The 12,781-nt window shown below is 35.3% G+C and overlaps 2 protein-coding genes across 20 annotated transcripts in view; one reads left to right on the top strand and one right to left on the bottom strand.

The window, feature by feature from the left end:
- Nucleotides 1-3,000, bottom strand: part of GIN1 (gypsy retrotransposon integrase 1) — a 32,154-nt gene extending 29,154 nt beyond the window's left edge. Inside the window, exon 1 of one of the 2 annotated variants that reach the window (XM_033179004.1) lies at nt 2,864-3,000. The gene's annotated coding sequence lies outside the window, so the exon portion shown is untranslated. The remainder of the gene's footprint in view (nt 1-2,863) is intronic. The other variant, XM_033179005.1, reaches the window with a different exon arrangement.
- A 63-nt stretch (nt 3,001-3,063) lies between these two features.
- The window catches only part of PPIP5K2 (diphosphoinositol pentakisphosphate kinase 2), a 77,127-nt gene continuing 67,409 nt past the window's right edge, over nt 3,064-12,781 (top strand). For 16 of the 18 annotated variants that reach the window (XM_033178997.1, XM_033178988.1, XM_033178986.1 and 13 more), the window contains exons 1-3: nt 3,080-3,288; nt 8,057-8,448; nt 12,212-12,407. In XM_033178997.1, the coding sequence (XP_033034888.1) occupies nt 8,335-8,448; nt 12,212-12,407 (310 nt within the window). In that variant the 5' untranslated portion in view covers nt 3,080-3,288; nt 8,057-8,334. Of the gene's footprint in view, nt 3,289-8,056; nt 8,449-12,211; nt 12,408-12,781 lie in introns of all 18 variants that reach the window. The other 2 variants (XM_033178987.1, XM_033178998.1) reach the window with 2 other exon arrangements.

Below are 12,781 nucleotides of genomic sequence, written 5' to 3'. Positions count from 1 at the left end.
GACCTAACAATATGAATAAATCTCAAAAATCATTATGCTAAGTGAAATAAGCCAGACACAAACAGCTATATATTATTTCTGTTTATATGACATCTGGAAAAGCCAAAAGTATAGGAAGAGGAAATAATTTTAAAAAATTAAAAATTTTAAAAACAATTGCCAATGCAATTGCACCACATAAGAATGTTTTGGTCAAGGATGGACTGCCTAGTGGTCTGATAAGATTATAGTGGAGCATATATAGAACTTGATATAGGGCATTTGATATTAGCACTGCAGATCAAGCAAGAGAAATCAATGATACCCAATAATGTTCAGGGACATTTTTTTTTATATGAAGAAAAAAATATATATATATGCACACACACACACACATACCATCTAGGTTCATGTAGGTAGTCTGTATTCGTGCATTGCTGAAACTGCCTAACAAAGCATTTCTCAGAATTTATTCCCATTGCTAAGTGACTCACGACTACAGCTGCAAATAGTTATGCAGTATTTTACTATGATAATCCTCACAATACTCCATGGAGTTGGTATTAGTTTTATATCCATTTTACAGGTAAGAAAATGGGGGTCCAGAGATTGTCCAATTTACTAAAGGTAATAAAGTGAATACACGCACTGACATTTGGAACTTGGTGTCTCTTACTTCAAATTTTATGCTTTGCCCTGCTGCTATACTAATAAGTCAATTAACTTGTCATCCTTAGCTTTTATAATACTTGATTCAGGCCTCTGTTACACAAATTTTAAAGTGATTTTTGTAATCAATAAGTCTGATTATAAATGAGGAATGGAAATAGCTTATTAATTTTTTATGTTTACATTGTTTAACATAATGTTCAGAACACAGTGGACACTCAACTATTTGTGAATGAATAAAGAATGACTTGCATTTCCTGAAAGGAGAATTAAAAATTATAGCAAATATTCCAAAAGTAACTTATTTCACTTTTGAAAACATTATAGTTCACTTTCATGAACATGGCACTATAAGTAAACTGTGTCTAAGAAGGTATAGACTTAAGCCTTAATATCCATGTTTGGAAGAGGACATAATATCTTTCCCTTTTTTGTAATTATGAGGATGAAAATAATGGACTTAAAAGTCCTTTGTATATGGTAAAGTAATGTATAATTATTATCATATCTAAGTATTATCATCCATATCAGGCTGTTTAAAGGCAGAGAAGCCTTTCTTTTCTCAAAATTTTCATCTACATGAAAAAATATTTTAAAATATCTTTCCTTTCATTAATGGTGTTAATGCTTTATAGCAATGTTTATAAAGCTTTAGTGCTAAGAAGAAAATCAGAAGACTCAGGAGTTGTATTCTTTTATAACGATATTACAGTCCAATGCAGTTCACAAACTGCTGGTTCTTGAGGTAGAGAGGCAGATGACAAGAGAAAAAGAAAATGCGTAAGAAAGAAAACTCAGTTCACAGAAAGCACAGCCCTTGAAGTAGTTTAAAGTTTTACTGCTAATAATTGGTATTCATACACAAAAGTAACGTAAAATAAACAGTTTTTGTTTTTGTTCTTTCAAAGCCCATACATACACTACTTGGTCCCTAGAAACAACGTATTTGAAAAGTAGTTAATATGAGAATATGGCTTGAAACTGTAATATTCGGGACAAATATAAATATCTTCTTATTAAGTGGTTTCAACTACCTAAAGAAAGACTGTCCTGGGACTTCTTTGGATATGCTCATATTTTCAAGAATTTCTCTTAAAATCATTACTTACGTACTTAAACGTGTAGGAATAAGAAAAAATGAAAGTGGTTGATTACAACTTGTAGTTTTGCATGAGGAATGCCAGGGTCATATTTGGTTAAGCTTTATACACTTTGTCCCCTCCATAATATCAAATAAAATAAACTCATTGCTTAATTCCTTTGATAATTTTATGTTTGTGTTCAATAAAGTAAGGCAGTTAGGTATTACGTCAAGATTAGGACTTAACTGTTTCACCAAGGGTTAAAAACAAAGCTACCAATTTAAGCCCCTAAAAGGTTGAAATACCCGCTAGTTCCATCTTAAAATCTACAATTTTCAATCAACACGTTAACTTGGATCGGAATTCTGACATTTGAATTATTCTATTTTAAGCTCCAAAAAATGGACACGCACAATTTCATGCAACGTCAAGGAGCTGTAAATTTAAATACACTTCTCTGTAATCTGGTTCACTTCAGAGTACAAATTCATTTAACAAAAAAATGCCTTCATCGCCATACGCATTCACAGGAAGCCACATGGGATAAATGCATTTCCACTTTAAAAAGTATCTACTTTGGTTCAGAAATGCCCATTTAAGAAAAACCTACACTGAGATAAAGTGGACATTTTTCTTTTAAAACTACGTGACAGGATTCCCTCTTGACCTCACGTTTCTCCCCGCCACGTATTTAAATTTGGGGCAAAATTTCTGATTAAATGACTGATCAAAGTAATGAGAATTCTTCAATGCCGGCCAAAAGTGCTCGGAGTTTCAAACGCTGTGAAGGAGCATTTCCTAAGCTTTGGGTGACTTGTTAACGGAATCTTAAGGGCAAGGTCCAACCACACTTAGAATCAGCAGGAAAAGGACCATTTGGTAAAACTCAATTACACCCAGTAGGCACCTCCCCAGGCCCGAAACGGCACGCGCCCTTTCTGCTCAGCTAGCGTGGGACATCGCAACGCCCAAGGCCCTCCAGTCTCAACGGCGCCTGCGCAAAATCTCCCCACAGACTCAATTAAACCCTTCTTTAGGCTGGTCGAGGCTAATGGTTTTGAAATTACTGTGGGGTTACGCCTCACTTTAAAAAACAGGTAGGTATGACAGAGCACACCAAAACGACCACTCACCGAGGTGGTCCTAAATTCAAACGACAGATTTAAGCTTCCTCTCGTGATTTATCTGGCACTGCCGGAAGCGGAACTACCCAGGTCCTTTAGAGACTAGTCCTTTTGGGAGCCTTGGAACCACGGTCAGAAAGGTTAGGACGGATCGTTTGGCTCTTGCCGGAAATCGTTCCGCCCGGTGAGGTTTCGGCGTGAGACCCGAGGAGGGCGGGGAAGAGGCGTGACGGAGATTTCTGAGGTGTAGTAGCCTGAGGTGCCCCTGTGTGGCCCTATAGCTGTTACTGAAGGAAGTAGCCTACGTCCACGCCTACAACTGAAGTAACTTGACGAACACCTCACCCCTGCCTCCGGGATGAAAGTGGGTAACCTAGACCTGAATGGGCTTGACCATCTCACAACTGTTCGCGTGACGACCGCATTCGTGGCAGGTGAGGGCCCCAGAACTGGAGGAGAACCGGAGATGCAGAACCTGATCATGCCAGGGTTGAGGCGGCTGCTGGGCTTCTGCTTTGTCTCCTGTGCTCTGCAGAGCCTAAACACGCGCTCCACCGAGGGGCATGTGCTGCAGCGTGGAGTGACAGTACAGCTTTGAGGGTCCTTTCGCGCCTTGATTTCTCCTCCTGCTCCTCCATGGCTTCCCTTTTTCATTTCTTGGGTTTGAGACGCCAGAAATTGAAGCTCAGCTAAAAGGGAACTGTCGAGCTTCTACCCCACGCTGTTCCTGGTTCCACCGAAGTGATTAGCCTCGAGTTATGGGACTGCTGTGGGTAGAGGTGGCTTTTAAAAAATTTTTCTTCCTTAGTCCTTATCCCTCTCTGTCAACCCTACACCCACTTTAACAGAACAAAAGCCTCGTGTGTTGCAGCCTTTCATAGTAGGGACCGAGGCTGCAGGTCACTGCCGCACCTAATCATTTGGAGGGCGTTGCAGCCTTCCGCGCCTTGAAGGAGAAAGGGCCGGGGTGGTGATCCCTGGATCTGATTCACAAGGTTCTTGACCTCTTCCTGGGAGTCTGCGACTCTTGGAGTCCTTTGGGTAGTAGGTGTCTTGCTGGAAGGCTTAACTATGGAAGTAGGAAGCGTAGCTGACCTTAGCACATAAAATCCTCACTCTACACTGGAACAGGATTTTGTTTTGCTGTTGTGAATTCTTTAATGAAATAGCTATTTTTTTTTTGTCTTAGATAGATAAAATAATGATAGTTGCCATTAACTGAGTCTTATGTGTGCCGAGTGCTTTACATATTTTGTCATTCGTTCCTCTCAACAATTCCAGGAGATATGTTAGATTATGATCACCATTTTACAGAGTTAGAAATTGAGGCTTTGAGCAGTCAAGCAACTTGCCCTAGTAAACAGTTGTAAGTAAACGTTTGAATCTGTGTTAAAAACCAGATCTGTCTGCCTTCAAAATCTGTATTCTATTGTCCCGTCCTGTTCTTCCTTGATTTCAATTTCTTCACTAACATTTTCAGTGTCGGAAAGTATTCATTCATTTAAAAAAAAATTGGTGTACCTACTTATATGTCTGACAAAAGTTAGACGTGATCTCTATCTGTATGTAGCATTGTGATGCAGAATTAAGTAGTGCAGAACTCAGAATACTGTACTTACTGCAGCACAGGTTTATTTAAAGCAAATGACTAAACCTACGTGCAGAAAATTTTAAAATCAAACGTTGCTGTTTTAAATTTTAAATTCATATAACTTTCAGAGTAGTTGTTGTGAGGGTATTAAACTGAACAATTGGTAGAACATCTGTGGATTACCCAAATAAGTGCTGTGAACCAAGTTAAGTAGCGGGAATATATAGATTAGGTCCTCATTCTCTAAAAGCTCCCATACAACCACAATATAGACAGTGTTATGGACTATTAATTTTCTCATGTGGAAAACGAATTGTGTTTATGTAGGAAGATGTTCTTATTTTTAGGAGATGCATACAGAAGTACTTAGAGTTGAAGTGTGTTGATACCTAGTACTTTCAAATGGTGCAGCAAGTGTATGTGTGTGTGTATAAATAGCAAATATGGCAAAATGTTGGCAATCGTTAAGTATAATGGTGGGCATATGGATGATTAATAAACTATTCTTTCAACTTTCGTGAATATTTGTCATTTTTCATAATAAAAAGTTGGGGAGGAAAAAACCCAACTCTGATGGAAACAGATAAGTGAAAAGATAGATCCAAAATGCTGTGGAACATAGAAAATGGGAGAGGGTTTTTACGTATATTTAGGGCCTATCAGAAGTGTGATAGTTCTCAGGAAAACCTTCATTGAAGACCTTCCCGTTGGTTTTTGAATGGGGCATAGGAACTTTCAAGGAGAGCAGTGAATTCCAGGCAGAAGGAAATGCAGGTTCAGCAAAAAGGTATTAAATGAACGTTTGAAGAATGAAAAAAAAAATCAACGTGAAGGTTGTGTGGAGCTTGGAATGGGCTTTTTTTGTGTAATCTTATAAATGAACCAGGTTGCCTTTGCCAGCCTGCTGAAGCTTATTTATTCCCTATTACATGGATGTACTATTAGTGCCCTGGAAAGGAGACACAATTTATAACAGTGTTTCCATTGGAAAATGCTTTTGGAATTTCAGGAAAACTGGTTATGTGTTTGCGTTCAGGCTGAGCAGCAGGAGCAGCAGGAGCAGGAGTTCCTATTTCCTCTGATTTTGAGAGCAGAGATTTACTAGTTTATGGTTGGGCCCCTGAGCGAACCCATGGAAAGGGTTGGAATGATGGCTTGGAAATATTAAGTTCAGGTAAGGGGGATCTGAATACTAGGTGGGACTGATGGATGATCCAGGGTGTTATTTTGAGGATCAGGTAGCTCTGGCTGTGACCAGTAAAGGTATGAAAGAGAAGAATGATTATCCCAGGCAGTAGTGTTCATGATAGTCTCAAGCAGTGTGGTAAGACTAGAAAAGATGTAAAGAGGTCTCCAACAACAACAGTGGCAAAGGGAGTTTCTGTGACTCATTAGACAAGAGGTAAGTAGATACATTCTAAATTGAGTTATTTATATTTGTTCCTTGCCAATTAAATTTGTTTGAAAACTGTCATAACAACATTTAACAAGATATTAAACAACTAACATTTACTGAGTGCTTAATATGTGCTATTTGCCGTGGCATCTGTATTGTAATTTAATCGTCAAAACAATATATGAAATTTATAATCCCATTTTACAGATGATGACTAGAGAGTTTCAATAACTTGACTAAGGACACAGAGCTGAGCAACTTTCAGAAAAAGTTTTCAAACCCAGTTTTGAGTCTAGAGCAATTGTTCTTATAGTGTGATTCCAAGACGAGCAACATCAGCATCACCTTGGAACTTTTGGAAAGGCAAAATATTGGGCCCCACCCCCAGAGTTTTGAGTTTAGTGTTTTAACAAGTCCCTACAGGTGATTCTGTTGCATTCTACTGTTTGAGAACTACTGCATTGAGTGTGGACATTTTTAGTAGCATAACACTTATTTCAGATTCTTTTAGATTTATATGTTAGAGTCAGTAGGGAGTTTGGTTTATAGGAGTGTTTATGGAAACTATGGTTTATTGTTTAATATACGCCAAGCACTTATGCTATCTCACTTAGTCTTTACAGGGTTACAGGTATTACTATTCTCCCTTTTTTATAGACTAATAGCAACTAGCATAAGTCACTAGCTACAAAGTGACAGATTAAAACAGATGTACCTGACTCCAGAACATTCCCCTTCCACTATCGAAATATTTGAGCTCTTTTTAGATGGAAAGAGTAAAAAACTTAAAAGAAACCAAGAGATATTTGCCATTTGATAGAAAACAGAACCGAGATCAACTTATCCACCAACATCAAATTTTACAGCAACTGGAAACTTTTTTTTTTTCGGTAGACATTTTTTACATGTTAAACAATGCAGAGGAATAGAACAAAAGGCATTGATTTATAAAGTAAATTATTTCTACTTTTATTTTTAAATTGCAAATTATTTTAAATGTAACACTGTAATTTAAAGATGCTTAAAGTGAAGGCTGACTGGGTAAATTGATTTTAATGTCTACTGGGGAGTCACCAGTTATACTGGAATTAGATCTTTAGGAATAGAACTTTTGGAGTTATGCTTTTAATTCTACCTAGCATATTGTTTGACTTTTAAGAATATTTGATTGATTAATTTCTTTTACTACCAGTAATCAAATGAAACGTTTGTTATGTAGTTTCATCTTGGTATATAATTAATTTTAATATGACCAGGAAACAAATACATGTAAACAACTATGGTAAGGAATATTTTGAGATGATACTGCTCTTATATGATAGTTCTTATTTATTTATTTATTTATTTGAGACAGAGTCTTTCTCTGTTATTCAAGCTGGAGTATAGTGGCACAGTCATAGCTCACTGCAGCCTCAAACTGTTGGGCTTAAGCGATCCTCCCACCTCAGCCTCCCAAGTAGCTAGGATTACAGGTGCAAGCTATGATAGTTCTTTAACTGATACTCATGGATGCCTGGTTATGTGGAAGAGTTTGAATGTCAGTGAATCACATAAAATTGCTTGCAGAATTTAGTGCACATGTACTTTCTTTTTTTCTGGGGAGAAGATCCATAGATTTTATTAGATTTGTTAAAGAGTTTTCGACTTCTACACGTTTAAGAGCTGCTATTAAATGAAATCTTGTTCTGATTCTAATCTTTTTTTGTTCATTTATGTATGAGACCAGAATATAGAATTTTATGTTCCCTAAAATACCTGTTTACAGATAGCTTTTACAAATTGACTTAATGTGATTTTAGATTAATATTTGTCAGTGGTTTTTAAAGCTGCATTCCATTTGTCTGTTCTTTTCCATTGCATTCAGATATTTCGTAACTATGTGCTAACAGATTTAGCTTTAATATAATTTTGTTATAATTTGAGTAATTTTCTCTTAATTGGTTTATTTTGGGATAAAGAATTTAATGTGTAGTCTTTTTGTTAATTCATATGTTTGTCAAGTTGCTAAGATGTGTACTACTGAGGATCAATTTTAGTTTCTTAATTTTTCATTTTTGTTAGTTATAAGTAATTTTCTTATGGGAGAAATTGTATTTTCATTTTGACAATATACATCAAGTTATTGGTGCTGATTTTACAAGTCATTAAAAATTATTTTTTACAGGAATGTTTTTGGAGTGCACCTCCCAAAATTAGTTTTTTCATTACATTTTAGGTAAGAAGATTGTTGTGTCAACTCAAGAAAGCAATAGCCTCACTGTCTTTGTATTTTGAATTGCAACAACTTTGATATCAACAATGAAGCAATGATATCTAAGAACAAAAGAGTATTTGCCAACAGTCATAATATCAAGTGATTGTATAAGCAGAAACAAGCTGTCACAGACCTGTGTGTCAGCTAATATATGGAGAATGCTTTCTTCTGATGCTATTTACTTAGAAGCAGTTCTAATATAAATCATTTCAATTATATCTACATCAAATAAAATAAAAATGAGTGAAGCCCCCAGATTCTTCGTTGGACCAGAAGATACAGAAATAAATCCTGGAAATTATCGACATTTCTTCCACCATGCAGATGAAGATGATGAGGAAGAAGATGATTCTGTAAGTTGTTTGTTTTTTCTTTGGTGAGAGAAGACCAATACAGTATAGGCTTTTTACTAATCACTGTTAATGTGAATTAATCTTAAGATTCTTTTTGTTGGAAAATCTTTAAACTGAAAAACTATATTTTGTTTCATGACTGATGTTGTTGAATCTATGATGAATCAATAAATACAGTTATGGGTCAAACCTTTATGTTGTTTAATGATGCCTATTTTAGTTTCTTTCAGTGATACACATAGTGTAACTCAGTGTTAGGTAAAAAAAAGTGGCAAAGAGAAACAGTAATTTGGGCCATAAATCCAAAAGCTTTCTTGTATGTAGAAATACATAACAAATAATTGATGATAAGTAGAAGGAAATAATTTTAAAGGTTATTTAAAGAAGAAGGATTACTTAACTAGATTCATTAAGCTTATGTTACCAGTGTGAGTTCTGGTTGAACTGAAGATACTCACATTTATTAACTTCAGAAGTCTGAAAACTGAGTAGCTAAAAGGGTAGGCTACCTAAAGTATCTATGTGTTTGTGTGTGTGTCTAAAGCTTGTTCTCTTTCTGATGTAATGTTCTATCCATACTGGATCTTAGGAATGATATACATTTATTATACTCATTTTGCTATAGTTACATTAGACCAATATTTTTCTTACTCATCATTTAATTTTTTAAGTAGAGACTACTTTACTGTGAATACTGATTTAAAATACCTACAGTACGTGTTTGTTTTTCATATATTTCTAATTGGAAAGAGAATTTAGTTTTAGGAGAAAAACCTGTTCTATTTTGTAAAAATAGTAAAACCAAAAATAGTGATTAGATGACTCTTTAAGCCCTTTTTTATAATAACAGTATCTTTCACAGTGGAGTTACACATATTTGAAATGCAAACTCTACTGTTAGCTCATTTCAAACCTTCAATGCGGAGCACCTTTGCTACCTCCTGCCCCTGAAAAACTAGATTTTCAGGCAGGCTTCTCTTACCAGCTCAAACTTTTCTTCATCTGAAGTTTTATCTAGAAGTCCTATAAGTAAAACATGAAAGCAGAGCATCTTTGGCTCACTTAAACTAGAAAGCACTGTTGACTCAGCCTCTACTACCTTTATCCCCTTTTTCTAGAGTTCTTCTGAATATAGTGTAAACACCACTGGCAGATCAAAGCCAGTCTTCTTACATGTAAAAGCTTTTATGTCTCATCTATATCTACATCCATACCTCTCTCCCATTCTTTCTACCTTCTATGTTTTAGTAACATCAACATTTTTATTTCCAAGTATTTATTGTCATACCATGCATCTTTGCTATTGTATGTACTCTTTCACCTTTCTGAAATGACCTTATTTTGGAATACCTTGTGAATTATTTTTCATTCTTCCAAACCCTCCTCAGATTTCACATCATTCACTCTTTCCACTCTCCTTGCTTTTTTTTTTCCATCACGGATTGGAATACTTCTTCCTCATTACTGTGTCTTTACATTGGTGTATATACAGTTGTCCCTCAATATCCATGAAGGATTGGTTCTAGAACTCCCTGTGGATACCAAAATCTGCCGATGCTGAAGTTATTTTTATTAAATTGTGTGATATTTACATGTAAGCCGCATCTACCCATATGTTTTAAATCATCTCTAAATTACTTTAATGCAATAAAAATATGTAAATAGTTGTTATACTGTATCGCTTAGGGAATAATGATAAGAAATATCATCTGTATATGTTCGGTACAGATGCTTTTTCCCCCCCAAATATCTTCAATACGTGATTAATTGAATCCATGGATGTGAAACCCATAGATATGGAGGGCCAACTGTACTTCTATTCCATGTATCACAATGTATTTTATTATTACTGTGTTCCCTGTTAGACTCAAAGTACTTTGAGTACAGGTACATCTGTATATCTAATCTTCAGCACATCGTATGGTGCACTATTATCACTTTACAGAAGCTTGATTTAGTTTATTTGATCTATAGCTTTATATTTATAAAATGATTTATTCCAGATCATTCTTCTGTTTTTAAGATTTCTCTCCCGTTTTTAGACTTCAAAGATGTGAATATAGTTTTTTTAGACTTTCAACCTAACAAAATACCTCAGATCAGTTTAAAAAATTATCTTCATGACTTTAAGGTTTTACCTAACAGAGAACCTCTGTTATTGTGTCTTAAGAATGTAAGTTTATTTATACATTTTAAACTTGAATGGTTCCTATTCATCTTAGCCATTGAGCAGATACTCATTAAATCGATTTGTAATACATAAGACTTAATATATTAGCATTTAAAAAAATTGTAAAGCAATTTGAAATGTTAGGTTAGAGTACATTTGTTGTCTGGGGAGATCTACTTTAGGAACATTATAATGAACTGTATCAAAACTTTTGATCAGGAAAGCATTGAATAAGGTCTTATATAAAAGTGGATGGTTAGAGGGATAAATACAGAAGATTCCAGGAAGGTTAGCATTTATAATCTATTCGATTTACCAGTCAACTGTAGTACAATTTGAACTCTACATTTCATGAGTTTGAGCAGACCATACAGAAATATGGTTCTAGGCATAAAAAAAGAACAATTTAGACTGGGCGTGGTAGCTCATGCCTGTAATCTCAGCACTTTGGGAGGCTGAGGTAGGCGAATCACAAGGTCAGGAGATCGAGACCATCCTGGCTAACACGATGAAACCACATATCTACTAAAAATATGAAAAAAAATTAGCTGGGTGTGGCAGTGCACACCTGTAGTCCCAGTTCCTCGGGAGACTGAGGCAGGTGAATTACTTGAACCCGGGAGGCGGAGGTTGCAGTGAGCTGAGATCACGCCACTGTACTCCAGCCTGGGTGACAGAGCCAGACTTCGTCTCAAAAAAAAAAAATTAATTCTGATGTTATCCAATTTTATTTTTAGATATATTAAGAAAAAGCCCAGTAAAGCACTTTCGAACCTAGATTATAATGTTGTGTGAAATATATAAAGTATCATGGAAGAAAAAGGAATTGAAATGAGAAACTGAAGACAGCTTTTGTATATTTGATAAAACTGTCAAGCACTTACATGCAAAGATCACAAATGAATCTTGAGTAATTTTATAAATCTAGGAGCTACTCATAAATTAGGTTCTATATCCTGCTTTTTAAGTTTTAGACTGAATCGTGGCCTTCGAGCTGTTACAAGGATGCCAGAGATCAGTAACCCCAACAAATAGGAGTATTGACTATGAAGACAGGAGGGGCAAAGAGACTTGACACCTCTATTGGCAGTGTGGCTTTCTTTAAAATTTTCTTCCACGTTGTCATTGGTGACCAACTAATATTCAAGTGCAAACTACAATAATAGTTTAATACTGTATAGCTTTGTAGTCAGGACTATGTCTTATTTTAGGCAAGATAATTCTTTATCTTTCTACATAGAGTAGATGGGTTTTGACTGTTACTATACTTTACTGGTATGAGGAGGATAAATAAATGCTAGAGGTAGTTAAAGAGGGGGTACTTTTTTAGTTTTAAATTTCAGTGAAAATAGCAACAATATTTGTTCTGAAAGTGTTTTTGTCTTTAAATTGTTTTCCAGACCTTTGTAGAAAACTGTTTTTTAAGTGTTTATTATAACAATGATATAATTTTTAAAAATTCCTTTGTTTGTTAATGTGTCCCTTTTATTGATTGATCACATGCCTTATCTACTTTTGGAAAACAAATGAAGATAGCTGTACTTTGGAGTTCATGTAAAGTTAACCCGATTTTTTGTTTCATTTTTGTTTTAGCCACCAGAAAGGCAGATTGTGGTTGGAATATGTTCCATGGCAAAGAAATCCAAATCCAAACCAATGAAGGAAATTCTTGAACGGATCTCCTTATTTAAATATATCACAGTAGTAGTATTTGAAGAGGAGGTTATTTTGAATGAACCAGTGGAAAACTGGCCTTTATGTGATTGTCTTATTTCTTTCCATTCTAAAGGTATTAAGGGGAGTGGGGGAGAAACTCCTTTATCCTCTCTGAGTATAAAACTAATACATATTAATTGTAGACTATGAGATAAAACAAAAATAAACTTTAACCCACTTTCATGGACAGGTGATATTAACATTTTGATACATTTCTTTCCAGTGTATGTCTTCTCTGTGTATTTTCCTTTAATTTAGTGTCATAGTGTATGTGTAATTTTATATTTAACCTTTTTCACTATTATATCAAGCAGTTTTTTCCCCCCACCATATTCATTCTTAGATAATGTGGTTTTTAATAGTGGCATAGTATATCATTGTGTGGATATACCATAACATATTTAAATTTATCTAATATCCTAATATTTGGACAGTTTCCAGTTTTCA

The sequence above is a fragment of the Trachypithecus francoisi genome, unplaced genomic scaffold (assembly GCF_009764315.1).
Source record: "Trachypithecus francoisi isolate TF-2019V2 unplaced genomic scaffold, Tfra_2.0 Lachesis_group2, whole genome shotgun sequence".
Classification (NCBI taxonomy): domain Eukaryota; kingdom Metazoa; phylum Chordata; class Mammalia; order Primates; family Cercopithecidae; genus Trachypithecus; species Trachypithecus francoisi.
Note: the sequence above shows the minus strand (reverse complement) of the source record. Positions and strands in the feature narration are given on the sequence as shown.